We start from the raw sequence: 27114 nt of genomic DNA on the forward strand, positions 1-27114 counted from the left end.
AGTCTGCATGTCTTCCCTGTGGTCGCGTGGGTTTCCTCCGGGTGCTCTGGTTTCCTCCCACATCCCAAAGACATGCTGTAGGTGGATTGGACACTCTAAATTGGCCCTAGGTGTGAGTGTGTGCATGTGTGTGCCTTCTGTGGAAGGTTGGGCGCCGGGCTGGCAACTCGACACTGTAAAACTCCACTGCCAATCATGAGCGGACAGGTGATCCGCTGTGGCGACCCCTAACTGGGAAAAAGCCGAAAGAAGAAGATATACCTCGTATCGATTCTTAGACAATATTTGTATACTATGTCTAATTTGTTATAATTATTTAAACTGCAGATGTTTTTGTTTTATTTTTGAAGATTGTAAAATTATTGTTCTTAAAATGTTTTGTAATAATTTGGAGCTTTTCTCCCCAGGCCTCCACTGAAAATAGGCTTTTACTCAGTTGGACCTTCCCTGTAATCAAATGCCAATAAATAAATGTCAGTTTTATATCAGCTGTGTGGGATTGTTCAAGGTAAGGGCAAAAGTCTGGCTTAATATTCAAACATTAACTATGTCCGAGTTCCCCAAGGTTATGATTGCAACAGTGACACACACAATGAACATGCATGTAGGGACAAGAGGGAAAGGGGATGGTAGCTACCCTGTATAAGCTGCAACAACTGGGATAGACCAGTCAACCTCTTCTAATGGCTTTTTAAGCTAAGACATGGACAGCATAATAGACACTTGGGTTACTGCTCATAACTGTCATACTCAACTGAAATTCTCTCAACTCCAAAAAACAAATGGCTATTTCAGAGGAAATGTACAAAACGGTGACATTTTCTAACCTGCAAAGTGTTTTGCAGAGGAAGGCTTCCTCATATTCTCCTGACTTGGAAGACTGTGCCACCCAACTCTACTATTTAAGAAACAAATCCAAGATCACTATACTTTAATACTGAGGTACTGCAAAATCAGAATTGGTATTAATTCTCCCTATCTGCATTTATTCTCACTTTCTTCCAAAGATTGCAGATATAGTCTTCAGAATATAAGCAGGCACCCATAGATTTGAATACCCACAGCCAGGTTCAGATACTATCAAAAAACATTTTTATGAATTTACAGCTTTGAAAGGCTCACGGGAATAAATGCTTCCCTGGTAGGAGTACAAATATGCCTTTTGTGTTTAGCCTTAATGAAGAAATGCCACTTGCAATACTATTTATTTATTTTTTTGTAAAAATAAAATGCTCTTTTCCCACCACACTGCCATCAAGGCTCTGTTTTCAAATTTCTGATACCCGCTGTCATCTGAAAGGAGGAGAGAACCAAGGATAGTGGCCTTCATCCAGTAAGAGTTCAGACATTTTTGGAATGTTTCCCAATCCCTATCACTTAGCATGATGCAATGCTCACCATTGATGAGCTAGTGCAGGTATACACTTGTATATACTGGTAAAGCACAGTTGAGATGCTGTATGCTCCATGAGAAGCTCACACTTTCCAAACATGCTACTTGAGCAGTTGCACTTCAACTGCTTCTGCTACGGTCTCTTCTTGCAAAGAGACTCTGGACTCCCTCCCCTTGGGATTGATAAAGCTGGTGTTGACTGCTCACACTCCCATCCCTCCTCAGCTGGTTCCTCCAGTGTCCAGGACACTAGAGGCATCTTTGACACTAAATTAGGGCCAATATATCTATACCACAGAGGTATGAGAATAGTTTAAACCTCCCATTATAAAAAGGCATGTCAGAAACTTCTCAAAAAGGTATTGAAATTAAGTTCTCTATCATGAGGTAATTTTAAGTCCTAAAGCCCTTAAGTTGAACAAGCAATGAAAACAACAGATGAGCATCTAATTTGTTGGCATTCATTCATTTCTATGTGCATGTGTGAAAAGCAATTTAATATACACAGCCATATTCCTCATAGTTACTGTTTTATTTAAATTAATGCAGGGATACTTTTGATATAATGCTAATACTCTGGTGTACACCAAAACACATTATCATCCAATTAAACTACTTTTTTATTTTACATTCATGGAACAATGACAGATGTTACAGAAATGTACACAAGTGTTGGTGTACACTTTGTTCCACAGCCACATCCTTCCGAATTACGCTTCACAAAGTCACAGAACTTGCTGTAAAGGATGGAAAACTGGAAATAATTCACTGTTTAGTTTTTGGTCCTCCCTATACAAAACTACACAATTTGCTCTGTGCAGCATTTGCTGGTGTTGTAAAAGGCTATATTTCAGTGATGACATCAATATGCTAACAGGTTATTTTCCATGACCAGATGAAAACAGCTTTTTACTATAAAAATCATTTGATCGCTGTCAAAACAGCTTTGCATACGACTTAAGTACATTTATTTTCTTTCAACTGATCTGTGTTTCCACCAAAAAATCTAAATCCTTTTTAAAAAATCTTTTGTTTTTGTTTTCCTGCTGCTGATCCCTTAAGTATAATGTCATTTAACATCATTCCAAAACAGATTCAGCAACCAAGCCAAGGATCACTTCTGTTTTTTCTCATTAAAAATGTAATCTTCCTTGCCATCTCAGAGTTGTATATACGTCGACAACTTTCATACTTTTCTCGCTGTCGTTGTCTGCATGGCTTCTCATAATATCTTCGACGTTTTGCATCATCAATAATTCCATCCAATGTAAGGATCCTAGCCAGAAAAATAAAAAAATAAACCATTATCAGAACATAGAACACATATGCAACTTGTAATGACACTGAAGGTTAGCACAGTCAGAACTGTTTTTGGAGCTTCCAAGTACTTGCTACAAATAATTACAATTGTACCCCTTCTGATAACTGCTATCAAGCCCATAAAAGTTGAAGCCACCTTCTGAATGCTCAGTCTGCACATGACAGTCATACCCACAGCCAATGGAGATGTTGACCACATGAAAACTAATAAGTCTAATGTCCTTCCTCAACAAAAAATTATTATAAAAACAAAAACGTATTTCATGACAGGACTATGGAAAATGTAATAACTATGACAGCTGCAGTACATACTGTGTAGCAATACTACAGACTCTGTCACAAACACAAGCAATGAAAACATCAATGATGTTAGAATTCGTACTATATTAGCGATCCCGTGAACAATGTTTGGCATGTTACATACCAACACAAGGACAAAGCTTTACTGAATGAAAATGTTATACAGAAGAAAAAAAATAAAAATACTTTAACATAAAGACCCCCCCAACCCGCGATGTATGCTTGACAAAAGTGATTAGACATGACTACATACAATGTGCTGCCCTACACACACCATCTACTACACTGAGAAATAAACTTAATTAGGTTACCACTGGATGAAAGGGTTGAGACATGGGACTGGAGCTTTCTTCTCAACTCTACATCTGGCAACCATTACAGAAAATGATTAGTTTGATCACCACATCTCTCTGGAAACAGAACAAAGGGGCAGATAGTTAACAGTCCTTGAGAAACAAAGTACAGAACAAGTAAATGTGTGTTCTCTAGTATGTGTAACATACAAAGACTTGCTTTAAAGGTGGATAGACAGCTGGGCCTTTTGGAGTTGTAGATTCTTCAGAGTTGCTGCTGCAACTATGAAGCCCACTTGAGGGGTCTGTGACCACCATGTCCAGTCCTCAAGAGGAAGAAGGATCTGGTTAGGTCTTGTCAGGACAGAAGGCATCATATCTCAGGTTTGCCACGCTGACATGACCACCAGTTCACCTACTTTATCAAATGGAGGGGGACCCAGGAGGAAGGCCTGGGAGATTGAAGGCCTCTCTGTAGATTGTGTTCAGGTGAGGAATGGGTTTCTACTGACTACCCCACCTTTATCCTCAGTGTTTCTAATATTGCCCCAAACCTCTGCACATCAGGGGCGGATAAGGAGAACTACTTTTTTCAACAATATCCAACGTTGGACACTCTGGTGGCAAACCTAAATTCTTTCTTTTGCATTTGGTCTTTTCTCCTGTCCTTGGAGGGGCTAGGTCCAAAGAAGATGACGACTGCTTTACTCTGGGATATGGTAGAGGTGTCCTGAAATTGCCCAGCAATCTTCCGTCTCTTATGGGGTGGAGGGAAGTGGCTGGACAAAATATTACATGCTGGGTGCTTCTCTCAAGGGATGCAGATGGAGGAAGGACAGCATCACCAGTACCAACGCACAATCAAAAGTAAGCTCAACACTGTCAGCAATGTCTATGCTTGTGTAGCTGAGATCAAAGGTCACAGTCCCAACAACAGGACTGCAGTTGACACCAACAAAACCACTTATAATGACAAATGAGGTAGATCAATGGCTTCAGAGGGACTGGAGCTGGAACCAGTACAGCCTAGTAAGAGCAGCAGTGGACACTGGTTAGTAACATTTGGTAAGGAAAGTTCTCCAACTAACTCAATGTTAGGAGCGGAAGAGATGCGGGACCATATAGGCTTTTGCATCTGCAAAAAGGCCTGCCACATCTTTGTGTAAAGTGGCTAAACTGATATGGACTTAAGTAACTTAGAAAAGGAAGGTTGAAGAAAAGCCAGAAACATCTTATGTTAGGTTAAGAGGCTGCAAAGGAATTGCTCTCTGAACAGGGGAAGGTGGCAGTGAGCTCCTCAGACACCATTACAGCAGATACCTCAGCGACACCAACCTGAAAAGAAGTCAAAGATGTGGCTTCCTTGGGGGCATGATCTACAGAATAGCCCTGTCTATGGTAGGGGTACTCCTCTTGACCTCACTGCTCTTAAATGGCAGACATGCTTGATCAGGAGCAAAAAAGCACAAGGAAGAAGCCTGAGCTGAGGTAGTATAGCAGGTTTTCTTTAGTTCTAGCCTTTTGCTCCTATATTTTAATAAATGAGACTTACAATTAACACATTTCATATGCCTCCTTCAAGTACCCCTCACCTAAACATGTTTTCTGTACTGCATGGGGATTTTACACCATCAGCTACACTTTTTAAAAACTTCTTTAGATTCCCTTTTCTTCACTGTACACTCATTTCAACTACAGTTAACAACAGAGCTAACACTAAACTAAATAGTAAACAACTATTACAACAGCTAGGTGTACAGCAATTACTAACCCCAAAATGGAAAACAGGAAAGACTAACAACTCTGTAAGGCCTAAGTGGAAAAATGAGAACATTTACAATACAATGGAACTAGCCCATCCGGAAGGTGATGAAGAGGCCACTGTTGAAAAAGTACAGTTTTGTACCTACCATAAATGTAGATGCTCGAGGATTCCATTGCTGCAGTCCTTACTATTGGGTATAGTCCGCATCCAGTCGGCCCGAATACCAGAGTATAAGGCTGACGTCGGTCACGTCATATCCTCAGTCTTTTCTTGCCCCAGATGTCAGAAGACCCTAAAAAGACAAGGCCCAAAATACCTGCACCAAAACATGAACAATATATACAAAAATATAAGCAGGTAAATCACCTACACAACCACCCCTAAACACAGAGGGAGGAGGGAGGACTGCAGCAATGGAATCCTCGAACATCTACATTTATGGTAGGTACAAAACTGTACTATGTTCTTCCTTCCATTGCTGCAGTCCTTACTATTGGGTAGAATCCCAAAGCAGAGGTAAGGGAGGCTGGCAAATCATAAAGAAGCAGGAGCTGACAACATGCCTTGCAAAACAGCTGTGGCAAAACCAGCCCTAGACTTAGAGTAGATAGGAAGGTGATAATGCTTAGAGAAAGTATGCACTGAACTCCAAGTAGCTGCTTCCAAAATATCCTTAGTTGCCACCCCGTAGAAATGCTGTTGAAGTGGCAGTAGCCCTAGTGGAATGAGGCCTAATCCCAGCTGGAACCTCCTTGCCATGATGGGAATAGCAAAATGCAATGCAAAAGCCAATCCACCTAGAAATAGTTTGTTTTGACACAGGCTTGCCCTCTGAACTCAAAGCAAAAGAAACAAACAACTGCTGAGACTGCCTAAAATCCTTAGTCCTGCAATAACGAATTGCCTGTGTACATCTAAAGTATGCAAAATCTTTTCCCCTTTATTTTGGGGGTCTGCATAAAAGGTAGGCAAATGAATAGTTTGGTTTAAAGCCACACTAGAAACCACCTTAGGCATAAAGGAAGGATTAGTGCGTAATGATACCCTATCCTTATGGAAAATCAAAAGGCTCGACTGCCATAAGGGCCTGCAACTCAGTCACCCTTCTTGCACAAGTAATAGCCAACATACATGCAGTCTTCCATGACAAATATTTCAATTCAGCAGTAGCCGCAGGCTCAAAAGGTTGTAGAGTAAGTTTTTCCAACACAAAATTGAGATCCCAAGCAGGAGTAGGAGCTCTACGTGGGGTCTTATATTCTTAGCCCTCTAAGAAACTGCTTGAACAAAGGATGCGAAAACAATGGTGGGTCACAATCATAGTGAGCTGAGATCGCTGCAGCATGAATCTTGATGGAAGAGAAGGACAGACCCTTGTCCAGTAACTCAGTAAGATATTGAAGAGCCATACTCAAATTAGGCTCAGAAATCTCCAAATTCTTTGCTTTACTCCAAAATAAAAATCTCTTCCATTTTGCTGCGTACACTTTCCTTGTACTAGGTCTTCTAGCTTCCATAATCACATTTAAAACTTGTTGAGGAAGTTGAGACCTGCTGTGTTTCAACACAGAATATGCCAGGCTGTCAGAGGAAGAGAGTGAAGCTTGACATTGAGCAGATGACCGTCCTGCTGGGATAACAGATCACGGAATCAAAGGTTAAGGCCATGGAGGCTTCTTTACCAGACTCCGTAGAGGGTACCAGTGTTGCCGAGGCCAATCTGGAGCTATCAAAATCATCCTTGGCCTGTCCTGTCTGACCTTTAACAGTACCTTTGGAAGAAGAGGCAGAGGTGGAAAGGCATACAGATGAAGGTTTGTCCAACTGAAAGACAGAGCATCCACTTTCCAAGCTGTGTGATGAAACCCCTTTGTGCAAAACTGTGGCAGCTGGTGGTTTAGTGGAGAAGCGAACAGATCTATGTCTGGAGTTCCCCATGACACTGTCAATTTCTGAAATACATGAAGATCCAGTTTCCACTTGTGGGGATCCATGATTTGTCTGCTTAACACATCTGCTAAGGAGTTCTGTGCTCCTGGCAGAAACCTTGCCTGAAGAGTTAAGTGCAAGCGTAGCGCAGTCTCCCATAAAATCATTGCTTGCCTGCATAGAGGATAAGAATGTGTTCCCCTTTGTTTGTTGAAGTACCACATGACAGTTGTGTTGTCTGTTAGAATCAACACCTGCCCTGGAAGAAGTAACTCCTTGAAAGCCAGCAATGCGAACTGGACTGCTAACATCTCCTTTATGTTGATATGTAGATGCTGTAGTCTGGCAGGCCACTTGTCTTGTATCCACTTTACATTTAGATGAGCTCCGCAAGCAATGTCTGGGGCATCTGTCGGTAAAATCTGACTCTGGCCGGGTCACAGAGAGTCCCTTGTTTAGGTGACATTCCTGAGCCCACAAAAATACTCTTTGAAGGCAAGGTATTATTTGAATGACAGTGTCTAAATCCTGGCAGTGCTGTGTCCATACATTTTTGAGATACCACTGTAACTTCCTCATATGCAGTTTGGCATTGGGAAGCACCAGAATACAAGATGCCATGAACCCTAATGCTTGAAGGACTGTCTCTGCAGTCAGCACGGACTGATGAGATAGTTGATGGAAGTAAAGTGACAGACTCTTTTGTTTGTCCGGGGTTAAAAAGGCCATCTGGGCTGCTGTATTCAGTCTCACACCCAGAAAGCACATGTCTTGAGAGGGTACTAGACTGGACTTTATTTCGTTCACAGAATACCCTAGGCATCTTAGCACTGCTATAAGATATTCCAGATGCTGTAGAAGGTCTTCCTTTTCTTGAGCCAGAATCAGGCAGTCGTCTAAATAAGGATAGATTTGAAGTCCTTGTAGCCTGAAGTAAGCTATCACTGGAGCCAGAACCTTTGTGAATACTCTGGGCTAGTAGATAAGCCAAAGGGCAATGCAGAGAGCTGATAATGAGAATCTCCAGCTTGAAACCGCAGATACTTCCTGTAACTTAGCCTGATATGCACATGAAGGTAAGCTTCCTTGAGATCTAAAGTTACCATCCAGTGATCTTTGCCCAGCAGGGTAAAAGCTGTTGTAACGTCAACATCTTGAACTTGGGAATGTCCAGATAAGTGTTGAGGAGAGATAAATCCAAAAGCAGTCTCCACGTGTTCCCCTTCTCTGGTACTAGGAACATGCGAGAATAAAATCCTAGGCCCTTTCTGACACAGGGACTGGTAGAATGATGTCCAACACCCATCTGTCTTGAGTAATTAAATCCCAATTTCCTTTGAAAAGAGACAGTTGTCCTTCAAAGGAGCTGCCAGACGAGAATCTACTGGCAGTTGAAAAGGCAGGTCATTGGGTCTGTTTACGAAAGGACTGACCCCTGCCCTCACCAGAAGTCTGAGCAGGTGAACTCCCTGTTCTAGGCCTAAAAGAACCTTGAGCCCTGCCCCAACCACGTCTAGACCTACCCCTAGACTGGGAATCATAAGCAGGACATGTCCACCCCTTAGCAGGCCAATTTCTACTAAACTTGGCTGTACCTGCAAAAAATCTTTAACCGTTTGCATAGACTTAGCTTTGTCCTCCATTTTCTTTAAAACTGCTTCCACAGGCGAACCAAACAACACATCAGACTGTAAAGGAGCATCCAAAATCCTTGTCTTAACATGCTCAGCCAAATTTTGATCCCTCAACCAGGCATGCCTAGAACAGAACTAGTGGCAGCCACCCTCGAGGAGGCCTGCACAGCAGCAAAACCACATTGCAAAGAATGCTTGCCCACTTGTTCAGACACATAAACTAAATCCAGCAAGTCTTTACAATCAATACCTTCCGCCAAAGCATCCACCTTAGATTTCAATTGTGAAAGGAGATAATTTTGATATTTCAGCATGTGAAACTGACAATTCAACGCTCTCATGGCTAGAGTGGAAGAAGTATACACTTTCTTACCCCACCTATCTAACGCCCTTGCCTCTTTGTCAGTGGGAACAGGATTTTTAACCACAGAGGCCTTAACACCTTTAGGCCCCTGAGAACAGTTTCTGGGTCCGCCCTAGGACTCTTAAATAAATACTTATGAGCTTCGGGCACCCTATAGTACCTATCAGGTTTAACAGGAGCAGGAGGCAAAGAATCAGGGTTCAGGGAAGCCTCTGCAAAAACATCTTCCACCACATTCAACACAGGAGGTATAGCTAAGGGCCTATGCTGGGGTAAAACAAGAATTCCCTAAGCCTCTTCCTGGAATCAGAGTAATCCTGGCCTTCCCATTTAAAGTGCTCCCTCATGGAATGCAGAGTCTCTGAAAATGAAAAATCCTCAGGAGGAGAAGCCGAGTGGCATCATCCACATCAGAATCAGAATAATGAGGATACTCCTGCAAATCTTCCGCAGAAGATTCAGAAGCCCCTGAACCCTGTTCAAAACTGTCAAACTCTGGTTCCACTCTAGGCCTCTTATCAGGAGGGCCCATAGAACCTCTAATCATAGTAATCAAATCTTCTGCCATTTTAAGCATATGTTTCTTAGGTACAGAACCCGAAGGCTAGGAGAAGCCCCTACTGAAGCTGAAGTTGGCCTACCTCTAAAAAGTTTTGGCAACAGAAGGAGCCCCTCAGCCTGGCCTGCCTCCTGAGAGGGTACATCCTGTAACAGTAAAGTTTCTGCCTGAGACTCTATAGAAACTCCTGGCAAAACCTCTGGCTCCACAGCCATCTAAAGAACCGGCGTCTGGGACTGCCGGTTCATCAACCTAAGCATCCGGCGGCATTTTATAATTACAACGCTTCCCAAACACTAATCTGGCACAGTCTAACCTCCTCTTAATAGTGCGTTTGTTAAACTTAGCACAAGAGCGGCAACCAACAACGCGTGCTCAGGCCCTAAACAAGGTATACATAATGTATGGTAATCCCTATGAGGTATTTGTTTCCCACAAGAAATACAGTTATTCTTTTTCTGACATCCGTTAAAAACTGAGGCGTACTTAGCCAACTCTGATTCGGTCTGAAACTCCGGTTTCGGAAATATTTCAGAACGCCAACCTGCACTCGCAAAACTGCTTCTGCATCGGATCACGCGGGAAAAGACTGAGGATATGGCGCGGTCATGCGCGTAGTACCCTGGCGTACTGGCGTCAGTCTAATGCGCCCCCAGCCTTATACTCTGGTATTCGGGCCGACTGGATGCGGACTATACCCAATAGTAAGGACTGCAGCAATGGAAGACGAAGAACATCATTGACATATATGAATATCAGTCAAAGTTAATAAGGAGAACTAACACATTGTGTTGCTATGGTTTACTGTCACTTATATAAAAGTAACATGGTCTGTCATACATGATAATTTAACAAAGAAGTTTCTTGTTTAAAAAAAAGTTAAGAACTGAGAAAACAGAAGCAGTCACGTGGGACTGTTTACCAATACAGCTGTCTTTAGAAGCAGTAGCCTGGGACTGTTTACCAATACAGCTGTTCAAAAAAAAAATGGATAAGGGATCCATAACTCGCACAACACTGTGAAAAAGGAGACAGGCCTTGGTAAACTGACAAGGTTATCAGGCGGTCAAACTACTCCAGCCCTTAACCCTTAAGGTGATGAAGTTGTAACTCCCAATGCCAGTCTAGTAGTTATATTTGTAAAGTAGAACTGTTTGTGTGAGACTGTTGTGCGCTGTAATTGCAAATTTTTCTTTTGACTACAACTGTGCAACCATAGGTTAAGGGGGGTAAATAGGGGAGAAGCCTTCCACATGGACAAAGAAGGGGCTTACCACCATGTACAAAAATGATTACTTTAGTACTGGCTTGTGCTTTTTGAGGTTTAAGGAATGCTTTGTTTGACGAAAAGGCATTGGATAAGTCAATGAACCATACTGAAAGCTGATGCAACTATGATGCAGGAAGTCATTCTCTCTCTCTCTCTAATTTGGATGTGGACGTGGACACACTTTTCCCAGCTGTTGAGTTAGCATATTTAAGCATGATAGTAGGCAGGCAGCTCCCAGCCCCAATATGGGGGTGTGGGAGGCCTTGCAACCCCACAAAACAGTGTTTCTATAGGCTTAAAAAAAACATGTTGTTCAGTGTTACTTATGACCGAGATTTAAGTGACAGTGGTTTAAATATAATGACATGAATCTACAACAAAATCCCAGCTCTTCCAACCAAATTTTCCCAGCAATACATTATTTATTTATCATTTTCTTTGTTAAACTGTAAACTATAATTATCTGTCTTAGACCCCAATGTTTAACTTTTAACTCCTTTCACAGACCTTGAACTTTTTTACAGTATAAAAACACCTGCTACCTTGAGTGTTTTTGTTACAGTCATACTTACCACTTGTAACTATGTGATGTTCTAACCACCAAAATTATATTCCCTATAGATCTTCTGCATCCTTTCCACTGCAGCTACCTATATTACTTCTTTCAGTATATGCCATATGTTCTCTACGTAAATAACTACATTTTCATACAATTATCATCCAACATATCAACCATCCATTTTTTTGCAATTGTATTGAACTGTTTAAATTTCATTATTTTGTTCAAGCCTTCACACACTGACATTCTTTCCCAACTCTATACTTCACCATATTTTTTCTTCACAAATACACTCGGATCATTTGTCTTTATTACTCAGCTTTTTTTGTAAGAAATACTGGCCAAAATGAGGTACAATATATGACTGGGTGAATAGTATTCAGTCCCTTCTACTTTTTTTTGTTGAGTACCTTGCCAGATTTGGAAGCTGGCTACCTCCATACTACCACACTTTCACCAGACAGGGAACAGATGAGTTGGAATGGACTCCCAGTGAAGGCATTAATAGGTCACAGGACTCTCTTTCCATGACAGGGATGCCTGGCCCTCACCTCCAATGTAAACATGGGCCAAAACAGGTGAAGGTACAGGAGTCATCAAGCAGACCCAGTACAAAAAAAGATTGAGAGGTGAGGAAAAAGGGTGTTTTAGGCCACAGAATCTAATACAAGTCTGAGGGCTTGCATCTTTTTGATACCAAAAGATATGAACAAAACTCTACTTGCTGCTCTGTTGCCTTTTTTGAGTAGCTGTTGCATCTCCTTCCTTGACTGGACTTTCTAATGGACTGGCATGTCTAGAAAAGATGGAGACGGGCATTCTGATTTGGACTGGAGTGGGACGAAGTACCAGTTTTTAATGACGTTCCTTATCCTCTACCTCTGGATATGTTGTATTGGTGTGAGAGGGAGAACTTCCTACTGACTACCTCCAAGGGAAGATGGTCAGACTGGGAGGCAGAAAGATTCCCCCTCCCCCCTTACAGCATCCCCAAGAATGAAAGGGATTGTCCTTTCACCTTAATGCTCTGGAGATGCTGGTGACTTTTAATGTCAAACATCAAATGGGCTTTAAAGGGTGTGTCCAAAAACCTTACGTTAATCCAATAAACAAAAACTGTTAGGCATATACAAGAATGCCAACTCCACAGCTACAACAGATCCTTCTCGTCTCACACCTCTCTCTGCAGTGCTAAACATTACTCAAACTATTAGTCAACAAATTGTGGAAGTTGTTGAAACCTAACTGATGAACTTCTTAAAAAAATCCATTAGGTAAGCCCAGAGCAGAACAAAGTATAGAACATGAAATATCACACTGAAAATAAAGCATCTGCATGAGGTAAATTAGCAACCTGAAACACAACATAGAGGATGCTAAGGTCTACATCTACCCTACCCTCTTTAGTCCCCTGGATGCCTTGCTGGGTGGGGTTGGGGGATGGATAGACTAGAAAACTGAGGAATGACTTTTCTCCTCAGGGCAGCAGCACAGACAGTTACATCTGGCTTAAGGGTCTCAGCCTAGGTAGCATAATCTGGTGGTTGGTTAAAGATGCTGTCTATCTTTCTTGGACATGGGGACTGTGTTCAGATTTATACCAAACTTCCTTCACTGCACTGCCGATAGTATCAGTCAACAGAAGAACTATTCAATAAGGATGCTTGGTGAGACTGATGGGCAGCCTGAAATTTCTTGAGCAGAGAGGAAAGCTCTTGGGAAAGTCAATTACCTTTCTCCTTTATTATCTGTAAAACCTCACTACACTTACGGTATTCCAAAGCAGAGGGTGAGGGAGTGGTCCTTTTATCATTATCACCACCACCACTACAGTAGGGGATAATGTAGAGAGTCTTTTGGGTACTCTTCCAAGGAATGTCTGGAGAATGTTCTATATTAGACTGCGAACATGGGATTTTAGAAGAAAAATTACTTGAAAGGGGGCCCTCAGTCATCTGTGAAAGAGTCAGAGACATGATCTTTTGAGAAGTGGGTATTAGAGTAAAATAGATGTCAAATACTGTGTCCCTCCCCCAAAGCCATGATATCAAATACTCGCCCTCTAAAGTCAATTGTATCTGTGTAGCCTGTGATAGCCCTGACAATGCTTGTCTATAGAACATTAGTTAAACTGGCAATGAACTCACTCTGTCCAGCAAGAAGCTGAACCACTGCTACAAGGACTGGTGAAAGAACTGATACAGCCAAGAATGAAGCGTAACATACAGTGCAGCCAAAAAGAGGTGCAGAGAGTAGTCGGCACATAGAGGGGTAATGCTGATTCAGCTAAAGGTAGGAAAGAATCAACAGAAGTCACCACAGAAAGACAGTCCATAGCTGGAAGTATTAAGGTTGGCCCATTCAACTGCCAGACACAGTGAACTGTTAGGACCAACAGAGAAATGAGTGCTGATGTTTGACCCACCTTTGAGCATTTCAAAGGTTTAAAAGAGGGAAGGGACAGAAACCGTTTCCTATGTGAAGTTCCACAATGGCCTTGGCATAATCAATGGACCAGGTGACTTCCCAAGTAGAAGGGAAGAGCAGAAGGGTCCTTGAGTAAGGGTATGCACAGACAACATAGGAGAGCAAGTTCTGATGTAAAATGCACCACCACCTCCTCTGAAGGACGAAAAGCAGTGGAAGGAGGTGCTTCTGTCTGTGGGGAAGAATAGGTTGTGATGGTGAAAAAGGCTCAAAGCCATGAGAAAGAAAAAAAAAGTCTCAGCACAGTAATAAGGTGGCAATGTCTTAATGGCAAGAGGTTCTGATCAACTAAAGCAAAGTAAAATGTGTCAAATACTGCAAAATGTTACATAATAGAACAACACACAAGGTTACTGACCTGCACCCCTGAAACCAGAGAGATTTAGAGTGAATCTCAAAGCCCCCACCCCGAAAAAAAAGTTGGAAAGGGCTGTTTGGAATGCAACAAAATAAATTTAGCAATTAAAAAAAAGGAAATGGAGACACATGCACAGTATCATTGAAAGGAGGTGGGGGAGACGTAGCCTGGGAAATGTTCAGATTGCTCATTGACCTTTTGTTTGAATATTTAAGACCTTTACCATGAGATGAACAAAGGGATGTGCTACTAAAAAAGTAGGACTTTGAATGAGATCTGTACACTAAGATTTTTTGACAGGAAATGTAAGACAGAACTGATTTCATATTTTATTCTAATCTCTCTTTTTTTCAGTGCATTGGATGAATTTGAAAAATTATTGCTACTGAAATGGGGGAATTTCATTAAGTGTAATATGTAGTCTCATCTCACAAGCTGGTGAAAACAGGTATTAACAGAAGTAGACTGTTGACCAGCAGACTTGCATTGCACTTTCTTAGTAGTTATGCGTACGGTTGTGTACATGGGGGATGAGTCTCCACTGATCATCATCTGTGCAGTACACCTGACAACTACAATGCAGATTACTGAAAAGATGCATCCATTACTATCAAGTTCAATCTGATTAAAAATATCCAGAAACATTCCAATGGTAATGAAGAGCCTCACAGCTACATGTTAATGCCAGGATTCCAAACAGTGCCTGGTTAAAAACATAACATGGCTTCAAGGCTTATATCAAATATCCCTTATCCAAGAAATCTTGACAACCCTGCTGAGTTGCCCCTACTTCCAGACTTCTTATGTCTTTTAACTTCATGGTCAGGAGGGATTTCAGTAACAACTGCAAATGAAAAAACACCTTGTAAATGCTCTAAACTCTGCTACACACACAAACACAGCAATGCACTCTTTTGCTCCAGGACTGACTGTGCTATCATGTGCTGATCTCACTCACAGTTACGAGCTGTATGCAGTAACTACAGAGGGTAGAATAAAGTACAGTTGTGTAAGCTCAACTTCCCATAACAGTAAATGTTCAAATGATCACTGCTACAGTTGCCTTAGATTACTGATCATATCCTGCCAAGGATATAAGGGCTGGTCAGCTTCCAAAGTTTCAGGGCACACCTTCCATGTACCCAAAACTGTCAAGCAGTATAAGCTGGGCTGACTAAAAGACAAGTCTGAGTACGAAGAGGGAGGCTGAGCCCTGAAACAACTATGCTAGTGCGACGCCCCTGCACTGGCCCAGTAATCAAGGAGCCGCAATCCTCACCACAGGCAACAGTGGGGGATGTATACAATGGGAGAATGACAAGTACACACACAGTAAAGTGTAATTTCCCTTAAGAGCACACACAGATCACAGTCAGTCTGGGGCTGGTTTCTCCCTCTTTCTCCAGATTCCCAATAAGACTCCCCACTGGCACAGCTATAGAGTTGAGTCTTTAGCCAGGGTTCCAAGCCAAGTCCTCCCAACAATCTCTCTGTCCAATGAATCCTTCGTGTCCCTGCCCAAGTAGCGGACACACATACTTTGAGATTTGATTTATATACAAACATATATACACACACACACACCCCTGGGAAAGACTGGTACAGGTTTACTAGCTATGCCCCCTTCTGCTTAGACTATAAGGTAGTTTCCACTGCCACCAACCACTACTTATAAGCTACTCTTAGGCCCTTAACAAAGGGTGTCCAATCCTACTGTGTAATGTTACTAATAATCCAAATGGTAGTCTGACCAAGACTTGCAAGGTTAGGAGTGGCCTATACATTGTCACCAAATACACAAGCAAGTACTCTTAAAAGCTTAAATACATCTCACAAATATCAGCCACAAAGATAGGTTTAAATATATTTAATAACAAAAGAACAAGACTATCCTCAGTAAATCAACACAGTAACTTCAGGGTTCAAAGTCACAGGAAATAATTTAAAACAACATTGCAGGACAGCCTCAAATAAATACAGTAAACATCTAAACTAATCTTTATTATACTCCTATGCATATCTAAAAGAGATATTATGCCCTAAATCTTACAGCAAGGGAAGTGCAGATGATGATGAGTGGATGTTCTTGTTAGGTCCAAGAAAAAATACAAAATGCCCAGTCTCTCTCCAAGAGAAGTCTTAAATTAAATATCAAGTATTACTGCTGGGTTAGCTTGGATGACATCACTTTTTGTCACCTGACTTCAGTTCCCAGGCTAAAACAAAAACTAACAGAATTTAACATCTTTATGTGAAAAATACATCTCTCTCAGATGTTTGCAGATCCTGAAAGTCATAAAACAATAAAACACTTTTACAATTTAAACCTAGTAATTACTTCTCTTTCAAGACAACACAAAACCTTCTAGCTCTAGACATTGTCTGCTACACCGAAACAGAGAGCTTTTATACCACAATCATAAAGCAATTCAATTTCAACTCATCCTCTTGAGGTTTTGCAAGTTAACCCTTTTATGTTCTAGTTTCTACTGCTAAAACATACATTTGCAGAGGTACAGTTTACATGCATTTCTGTTCCAAGTCAGGGCATGCTGGGGTTACATTTTAGCTCAGTACATAACAGAGTTCTGTATAAATCATATCAATGTTTACAAATGACAGAATTATTTGCAAAATTCCAGAGAGCAAGGCTTGCTATATTTCCCTATATCACAGCTAGAAACACCAAACACAAATGTCCACACCTTGGCAAAAAAAAAAAAAAACACACCAAAAAACAAGAGAGATGAGGGAGGGAGCGGCTACAGCAGCAGTGATCATTTGAACATCTATTGTTAGGGTAAGTTCAACTTACACAACTGTACTATGTTCTTCACACTGATCACTGCTGCAGTAGCCTTATCTATATGGCTAGATTACTATAGAGGTGGGAGGAAGAGAGTTCATGACCTCCTGGAGAATTGTCCTAGAAAGGTTTGATCTGGACCTAGAGAAGAAATGAAGCTTATAGTGCTTTGTAAAGCTATGTACAAAGGACCAAGTATCAGCTTTGAGAATATTTCTAGAATCCATCCCATTCTAAAAAGCCATAGAAGCTGCCAAGGCCCTGGTAGACAGGGCCATAACCCTGCCTGGAACAGATTTATTATGGTGAGTTTAGCAAAAGGTAACAGGCTTAGAAAATCATATGGAAAAAGTTTGTTTTGACAAAGGTTGTCCCTTCCTCTTACTTTCACAAGCAATCAACAAATGATCGAAAGATCCGAGAGATATAGACTTGTGAAGGTAGTACCCAAGTTGCATGTGGACATCCAAGGTACAGAGTATCCTTTCGCCCTCCTTTTTAGTTTCAGTAAAGTAAACAGGGAGATGGATAGTTTGGCTTAAAGTAAACTTGGATACCACTTTAGGCATAAAAAGAGGATTTGTTTTCAAAGAACTCTGTCCCTATGGAAAATGAGATATGGTTGACTCGCCTTAAGGTTTTGCAAATCAGCTTCCTTCTTGCATTGGTCAGAGCAATCAGTAACTGTTTTCCATGTTAAGAACCTCAAGTTAGCCAAATTAGCTGGTTTGATTGGGGCAAGTGTTACCTTATCTAACACAAAATTAAGATCCCAAGGAAGGGCCACTTGTTTACTTGGTGGCCTCTTATGCAAAACTCCTTTCAAGAAAATTTTGATATGAAACTGCCTTGAAAGAGGAGGACCCATAGGTAGACACGCTGAAATGGCCGATAAATGAACTTTGATAGAAGAAAAAGAAAGGTCATAGGATAGCAACATCCACAAATATTGTAAAACCAGAGAAGAACTAGCCCTGAATGGGTGCTGGTTATCTCGCTGGCACCAACTAGAAAACCTTTTCCTTTTGCTAATTTACGATTTTCTTGCCTCCATTAGTATCTGCTGCACATCCTCAGTAAACAGGTGCCTGAAAGGAATTAAGACCTCATCATCCAGACAGTCAATTGAAAATGATTGATGTTGGAGTGTATCAAACACCCCTTGTTCTTGTGTGAGTAGACCCAGTCTTTGACAAAGCTTGTGGTAATTGTTCCTGGCCGTTTCCAAAAGAAGGAAGAACGACAGATGCCTAGGCCAGAAAGGAGCCAACACAATGATCTTGGGGGGGGGGGGGATTCCTTCTAAATCTTCAGAAATTTTTTTTTTAACATTTAATTGGCAAAGTCCGACTTGGAACAAAGCCAATTTTCAGCAGAGGCTCGAGGAGAAACACTCCAGATGCATGTCTTTGTAACATGGGAGGAAACCCAAACGAATGCAGGGAGGACATGCAGACTCCACACAGAAGGCACCCCAGCAGAGAATCGAACCAGAGAACCTTTTGCTGTGAGGCAACAACACTACCGCTGCACCACTGCGTCATCCAAATAAATGGAAATACCCTGAATGTTAGTGGAAAGGGTGGAAAGGAAAACAGAAGCATCTCTGTCCAAAGAAAAGAAAAGTCGTTTGTCTTCCAGGCCTTCTTGCATACAGCCCCAGAAGAGAATCTATCAGTTGATTGTTCAAAGAGGAGGCAAAAAGGTCTACCTGAGGAACTCCCACAGAGGGATCAAATGTTGGAAGACTCCATGATCTTAGTTTCCATTTGTGAGGGTCTGCTCTGGTCCTGCTCAGCTTGTCTGCCACACAGTTTTGCTCTGATGGAATGTAAGATGCCTGAGAGTGAGGCTGTGCTGTGAAGCTAAATGCCAAGCTAACATGGCTTATATGCAAAGGGGGTATGACATGGTCTCCCCTTATTTGTTGATGTACCACATGTATTGTTGGAAACCACTTTGAAGAGGTCCTGGGGGCTAATGATGGCTCTGAGAATTGAGTGCCTTGATCAGGGCAAGCAACTCCTAAAATTTATGTGGCTGCATCTTGTCCTTGGTGTGCCACACCCCTCCTGAAACTGCTCCCCAAGCAAAGGCTGAAGCATCTATGGTGGCTGACTGCTTTGCAGCAGGGAGGGAGACAGGGAGACATGGACTTAACGATATCTGTTGGCTCCACCAAAAGATTTCTCTTCTTATAAACCCCAGCACTGGGACTGCAAAAGATAAAAAGTGTTAATGCTGGGACACAGAAATTTCAGATACCACTGTATCTTTTTTGTGGAGTCTTGACAGGGGTATCATGAAAATCATAGATGCCATGAGAACCAAAATCTTGAGGTATTCCCTTGCAGTGATTGAAGTCTGAGTGGAAAACTTTAGAAACAGATATTGGGTCTATATTTTATTCTCGAAAGCCGACCATATCGAAGCTGATATTGTCGATATGAGAATAGCGAAAGTGCACAACATCGAATGTGTAAACGGAAATCTCTGTAAGGGGAGATTTCCATTTACTGCAATGTAGTGTGGTCTCGGAGTTGGTATATTTAAGTAGTGGGGGTGTAGGGGGTGCAGGGGAGCTTGCCCCTCTGCTTAAACCTGTTAGGTTACTTTTTTCATTTTCTTTTTTTTTGTTGTTTTTATAAGTTTGATGTTTGAAGACGTCGACCATATGGTGTTCAATGTTTTCAACCATCGATCTTATAATATAGACCCACACATATTATAAATAAGGATCTAATTTTTTCATGTGGCAGAAAATTTCTTTGAACAGAGGTGTCAAGTTGACATCCTAGGAGCACAATCCTATGTGAGGGAGTCAAGAAAGACTTTTGACTGTTCTCTTGGAATCCCAGCTTGGGTAAGAGATCTCTCAACCAAGGGAAGAGAGATTCCAAACATTTGGAAAGAGACTCTGCAAAGATAAGCAAGTTGTCTAAATATGGAAAAACATGGATATCCTGTAGCCTGCAATGAACTATATATGGAATGAGACACTTTGTGAACACTCTTGGTGAAGTAGATAGTCTAAAAGTTGTATAAATAACAGTACTTAAATGAAACAAAATCATAATTATAAGCATATATAAATATACGTGTATGTAATTACATGACAATTAATTCATTAAGGAATTTCCTCAGAGGGATTATCTAGAGTACGCGAATCCTCCTCCTCAGACCCGTAGTCTAAAGAAGGAATCTGGGCAGAATAAGCAAGGGAGTCATCATCAGAATCGACCTCAGAAGAATGCAATTCTCTGGGCCTTTTAGGAGAAGAGGCAGACCAAGGAGGAGCAGGAACTGAAACCCCTTGAGGAGGCCACAATGACAGTAAAGCATTAAATAACCCCTGAATAAAGATCTGCCACTCACTTTGTGGATCCCTAGGAGCAGAAGAAACATGGTTAGTTTTCTGTTTCTTTTTTAAAGGGACAACCGTCCTGGAAACCTGAGAAGGCCCAGACTTAGAACGGCATTCCACAACTGCAGTAGGAGCATATTCCCTAAAGAGCAACTGAGGAACCCCACTAAACCCCTTGGAAACAGTCAACTGTGGTTTCCTCTGAATGCCCAAAACAGATGCCTGCAAAGCCTCGTCAGACGTGCTGCCTGCCAGATCTTCACCAGCCTCCAACCCAGACACAGTAGAAGAATCTGGCAAAAGAATCGGGTGAGCCTCCGGGTGCATAACAACCTCAGGTGAAACTCCCGGTAGAGGATGGACAGCAGAAGATTCCAGTCTTACCTTATGCACCTTCTTCTTCTCAGATGGCTGACCCTTGGAGCAAAAAGTTCCATCCATAGTATCCGCACCAAGAAGCTTAAATCACTGGTTTTCAAGGTACAAGGAAAGGGAAGAAAGCCTACTACAAAGAGTTTTGGGGACAAACGCCTGATAAATTGAACAAGACGTATGGTCGTGAGCAGCACCAAGGCAGAAAAGACACTTATCGTGACAGTCTTTATGGGGAGTCAGTCTCCCACACTGGCATTTACCCTTCCTGGATGACATTAATCCCCCCAAACAGCACTAAAACAGAAAAAGTAACCAAAAACCGAACTGGGTACTTATCTGCAACTGTGAGGACTCCAATAAACAGGAGTAAGCACAGAAAAGCCAATAAACAGAAAAACGGATGTATGCAACAGACCGGCAATTAAAACAGCGTTCGGACTGGTGGCAAAGAAATTCTGAGGATAGTACTCCTGAAAGTCACCTTTATTCCCTACCTTATGCAAGGAGTGCGCAGGTGACATTCAGCATACCTTAAAGCGACGGTAGAGTTTTGTAAACAGGCCGGACGGAGGGCTTCACGGCAGGGAATCTCCATTAGTAAGGAATACTGCAGAGGTGAATGTAAGGACATGTTCTAGTACACTGGAATGGGAAACAATGACTCTTCAAAATAAATTATGCTGAAATGGTTTATATTTTGGTAATGACTAACATGTAGCATTGCATTAACAGTGTCTGAGATTTGTATGCACAAAATCAGTTTGTTTGAAGAAAGTTTCATTTGAAATCATTGTATTTTTTCCAACACTAACATATATGGCTTTAGGGGGTTGGAGTACTAATAATGACAGAACTGGTGGAATGAACTAGACTCCTGTGGAAAATGCAGGCTGTTGCCCACTGGCTACTTTATAATGTGGACTACTGCAGTGCTGTGCAGCACTGCTTAAACAAGGGCAAAATTGTGCAAAGCAGCAGAAATGACAGTAAGGCAACCTTCAGCCAATAGAAACTCTCAAATCTAGATGGCTTCCAGCAAACAACAGTTAAAAACACTGTAAAAGCCCCTTTTTTCACAACAGAAAAGCTGCTAAACAGTTCGGAAATTTAAAAATACTGGTAGGCAACATATACATCAATATTAGCTACAGGTAAATGCACTTTTGTTGTCAAAGGGATCAAATCTGCAGTCACTACTAATGAATAAGTCCATCAGTTGGGCTACATAGTGCAACTCCATTCAAACAAGGGCAAGGCTGTGCGACACAGCAGAAATTACAGCAAGGCAAAGGCAACCAAAAGTCAACAGAAGATCTTAATACTAGCTCACATCTAACAAGTAATAGTTCAGAACACTGTAAATTCTCCTCTTACAACAGAAAAATTACTGAATAGTTCTAACTTTAAAAATATTGGCAAGCAATACAAGTCTCAATATTAGCAATGAGTAGGTATTTCCTTGGTGCTGGGAGATCAAATTGTACCCACTTCTTGATGAATGTGTCTCTTAGGCAGGAAACTTCTCACAACTCTGGGCAAACAAGTGCAAAGGTTGTGTAATGTATCAGAAATTATGGCAATGCACATGCAAACAGTAAACAACAGAAACTCTCAATGTTAGCTCACTTCCAATAAACAACAGCTCATCACACAGCAAATTACCCTTCTCTTACAAAGACATTTAACATTTGCTAAATAATTTTAAACATACTCCTAAGCCACTTACAAAAAGAATTAGCAGACTGGAGTGAACCAGGTGGAATGTGGAGTTAGAGAAGTGAGTGTTATTTATAAAGAATGAAACACCTCAAGAAATGTGGACTATTTCCAAGGCCTAAAGGTTGTGGCAGGGAAGGGCAGATAGAGAATCCTGAATGGAAAGACTGTTTGCTTTCCCAGGGGGCGACAATCTTGAAGACAACAACCAACATTGACCTCGCCAAGGCTTCTGACACGATTCCCCACTCAGGAATTATAGAAAAACTCACCAGCCTGAACAGAAACCCCTACATCACGAGATGGGTTACCAACTGGCTTACAGACAGAACTCACACGGTAAGAATAGCAGGCTCCAGGCTGGACTCTAAACCAGTCAAGTGGCGTCCCACAAGGCTCGGTCCTGGGACCCCTACTGTTCGGCATATACTTCTCAGAAGTACAGACAAACACAGGAGGACTATGGCTAACCTAGTTCACCAATGACTGCAAACTGGGAGCCATAATTGACTCTCCGGCTGACACAGACATTCTCCAATAGGGCCTTACTGAGACGGACACCTGGTGTCAAAGTCATGGTCTCAAGCTAAATGCCAAAAAATGCAGAGTCATCCCGTTTGGGAAAAACAAAACGCCCATGAATTACCACATAGGTGGCAGCCCCCTTAATACAGAAGAGGTAATAAGAGATCTGGGGACCCAGGTAGATAGTAATCTCTCCTTTGACAATCATATTGCCAAAGTAGTTAGGAAATCCTTCTTTGTAGCCCATCTAATTACTAAAGGGTTTGCATCTAGAAATAAAAAGGTTATAGTGCCCGCCCCTCTACTCGTCACTCATCAGACCCATCATAGAGTACAATGCCCCATTTGGGATGTACCTCACAAGACACTTCCAACAGCTGGAAAGACCACAAAAGTACCTCACCAAGAGGATTACTGGCCTCAAACATATGTCCTATGCAGCCCAACTAGAAAAACTCCAGCTGTACTCAGTCGCATATCGCTTACTCAGAGGTGATCTCTGCCTGACTTACAAAGCCATGTCCAACTCAGAATTGATGGACATGCTCCACCTAAAAAAAATCAAAGTCACTGCGAGCCACTCGCTCTAGTGAGCTAAACCTCACCACAACAATAAACAGAACATGCTGGAGGGACAGATTCCTGTCACAGAGACTCCCCATGCTTTGGAACAAAATTCCTAACTACATTAGGCAGAGCCCCTCACTAACACTCTTCAAGAGAAAATACACCCCTAGGATCACTTCAATGGCTCTTCTTGACAGAGGCTCAGTTAATTAATCAATGGGGCGGCGAAAGCTGACACACACTGGCTAGGCTTATAAATGCCCTCGGGCAGATAGCCTATTACCTACCTATGAGTTCAATGCCAGAAGGAACTGCCACACAAACTTGATTCAGTTTGATGTATGGGCAATAGAAGAATTTCACAAAGGAGTATTAGACTTCTATAAATGAAATCAAGAGAAAACACCTTCAAAAGTGCATGAAACAAAAGAGAATGGATACAATTACAGACTACAGGAGCTAAAGCTCTTCTCAACCAAAAGAAGAGGAGATGGGGGACATCAGAGACTGGGGCAGAGAGCGGCCAAGGTAAGTATATACAATAACCTGTTACAGAGATGTAAGGGCTTGTCCTGAACAGGAAGGATAAGAAGGAGATACATTAGACTGTATGGACAACTACTTTAACTTTCAGAAACCCGTTTAATGCAGAGGTATGTGGACCCATGGAACAGAGTGGTTGAGAGGGAATTCACAGAGGCATTCAAGATCGTAAGGAACACACAAAGAAGAGGGTTGTATGTTTGTGTATGTGTGTGGATGTGTGTGTGGTGGGGAACAGAATATTGAATGCATTTAAAATGACAGACTGCATGGGCTTACTGTATTCTTCTGTCACAAAGCAAATGTAATTTACACCTGAAATGTCCAAACACGTTTTCATGCAGAGGGCTGTGGACCCATGGAACAGATTAATAGAATGGATGGTGGACAGGGAATACACAGAGGGATTCAAGATGGTACAGGACACACAAAAAAGTGTGGGGTACAAACAAAGGAAGGAGCGGGGGTCTGGGAGTGTTAAATATTGAATAAGCTTAGCAGGACAGACTATATTGGCTTACTTTATCCTTCTGCTACAAAGCAAATGCAACTTACACAGGACTTTATTCTGGAAATCAGCCTTATGTAAGTGAACTAAATGCAACTGGTATACACAGCTTTAGTGCAAGAGTTACATAACTTCTTAAAAAAGAAGGCCTAGTATGCAACAGCATTATTTATACTTGGCCAAAGTTCATGGCCTCCAGGCTGGGCAATAGCTTTGCCAGTCATGTTGCTGATGTGTCAGGTCATTGAATATCAATACAAGAAGCACAGATATGGAAATGCACAGAGAATAGAAAAATTACTACTTCCAAGGCCAGGATACTTTCAAAGGTTCATTATAGTGCCTTCACATGTAACGTACTAGACAAATTAAGAAATCACTTGTTAATGCAAGCTATCCTCATCTACAGAATACATTAATAAAGAGAAAGGATCATGATAAGGTCTGGATAACTTGCTTAACAATAAAACAGTCCATTCAGTGTTACATTCTAAGGCCTTCTTGTTTCTCCTCCCTCTTTTTTAACAGCAGTTGAGAACATACAACCTGTTACTGTTCTAAACGCAGGTTATGCAACCAAGTCTCAAGGCTAAAACACAAGCACTACTTGTATTTGCTGAGAAAGAATCATGTAAAGCTGCACCAAATGTCTCAGCAGCTGTTTTACAAAATTTCCATCTGCAATTTTACATACAAGTCACTGCTTTAGACTTAATACAGTGCTGGTTACTACCACTGCGTAAACATAATAAACTTTCTATATAATTGTGTTACTGATACTATATACCTCCCCTCTTCACATTTACATTTCCAAAAACTGGTGAGGCCTAAAAGTTGTGGCAGGGAAGGAAAGGGAGAGAATCCTGAATGGAAAGATTGGTTGCTTTCCCAGGGGGCAACATAAATGCATGTAAGCTTTTCATTTCTGGCTAGTGATGGCTCCTATGGGTTTCTTCATTTGGTTATCCACCTTGCTATGACCTAAAAATCAGTAACTGCCATTTTTCTTAGTTCCAGTGACAATGCTCCGGGTCAAGTCGACTACATGCTCAACAAGATAAATAAAATTAATAAAAAACAATTTCAGCAAAACAGCAAGGTAAGAAACATTCCTACAGCAACTCATGCACCTCTGTCAGCTGACTTTCATTCTGGACTTCCATCACTGCTGGATTTCATGAATAGCTTATTAGGTTTGTAGCACAGCACAAATGTATATAGTGATGGAAAATAAGAAGTTATGTACCTACCATAACGTTCCATGTTAGTTGTCTTCTCTCGCCTTCTTTCTTGCTTGATGGGTTCGGAGCCGATCCCTCGGCTCCGACTCGGCACTTGCTAAGCTCGAGAGTCACTTTTACCAGCTCGAGGCAGCCCCATATCCCATGATGCAAGGCGGTAAGTACCCAGATCTCGTTTGATGACAAAGGGCAATAGCACCAAGCATAAAATACTTCCCAAAGGAAGAAAGAAAACTTACAGATGGAAGAAGGACCAGGTCTGAATGGCCTTCAGCATAACAGTTTCTTATAACAAGGTCTGTCCAGGCCAGGGGAAGGAGGAGGGTCGCAGAAAGAAGGCGAGAAGACAACTAACATGGAACGTTATGGTAGGTACATAACCTTAATGTTAAGTTGTCAATCTCGCCTTCATTCTTGCTTGATGGGACCGCGTCCTAGCACCTCTATCCTGGGTGGCTCAATGGAACAAACTCTTGAGGACTGTAGAGCCAAAACTGGCTCTGTCCCTGGAGGCCAAGTCCAATTTGTAATGGGAAACAAAAGTATGAGGAGTGGCCCAAGTGGCCGCTGCACAAATAGTGTCTAAAGGAAGTCTAGCTTGAAAAGCTGTAGAAGTAGCTAAGCTCCTAGTTGAATGTGCTTTAGGTTTTGAGCACAGCTGTTTTACAATGAGCAGATAAATTTCAGAGATGACCGAAGAAAGCCATCTGGACAAGGTCACTTTAGAAACAGGAAGGCCTTTTTTATTATCCGCATAGGAAACAAAAAGTTGATCAGATTTTCTAAATTTTTTGTTCTGTCCAAATAATATCTAAGTTGACGGTGGACATCAAGATAATGTAGCTTTTGTTCAGCTCTATCTGAATAGTTAGGAAAAATACAGGAGATCAATGGATTGATTCAAATTGTTCTTTGAAGTGACCTTAGGCAAAAGGTTGGGTTAGTTCTCAAAGATACTCTGTCTTTGTGAAAAACCAAATAGGGGTCGAACCGAAAGAGCATGAAGTTCAGACACCCTCCTGGCGATGTAATAGCCACTAGGAATAAAGTTTTCCAAGAAAGATATTTCAGGGAACAAGAAACAGCCGGCTCGAAGGGGAAGAATCAAGGATGTCAGCACTAAATTTAGATCCCACTGAGGAGGAGGATTCCTGATTGGAGGCTTTAGTAGGAAAATTCCTTTCAAGAAGGCCCTGCAGAGCCTATGGGACCATTAAAAAATAAAATTTTAAAAAAGG

The 27114-nt window shown here is 41.7% G+C and overlaps 1 protein-coding gene across 1 annotated transcript in view; it reads right to left on the reverse strand.

Annotated features, from left to right (window-relative positions):
• Positions 1-1906: 1906 nt before the first annotated feature.
• Positions 1907-27114, reverse strand: part of MRPS21 (mitochondrial ribosomal protein S21) — a 172338-nt gene continuing 147130 nt past the window's right edge. Inside the window, exon 2 of the mRNA XM_044079015.1 lies at positions 1907-2669. Coding sequence (XP_043934950.1) covers positions 2489-2669 — 181 coding nt within the window. The 3' untranslated portion in view covers positions 1907-2488. The remainder of the gene's footprint in view (positions 2670-27114) is intronic.

This window comes from Protopterus annectens, chromosome 8.part0 (genome assembly GCF_019279795.1).
Source record: "Protopterus annectens isolate FY-2018-M chromosome 8.part0, PAN1.0, whole genome shotgun sequence".
NCBI lineage: Eukaryota > Metazoa > Chordata > Ceratodontiformes > Protopteridae > Protopterus > Protopterus annectens.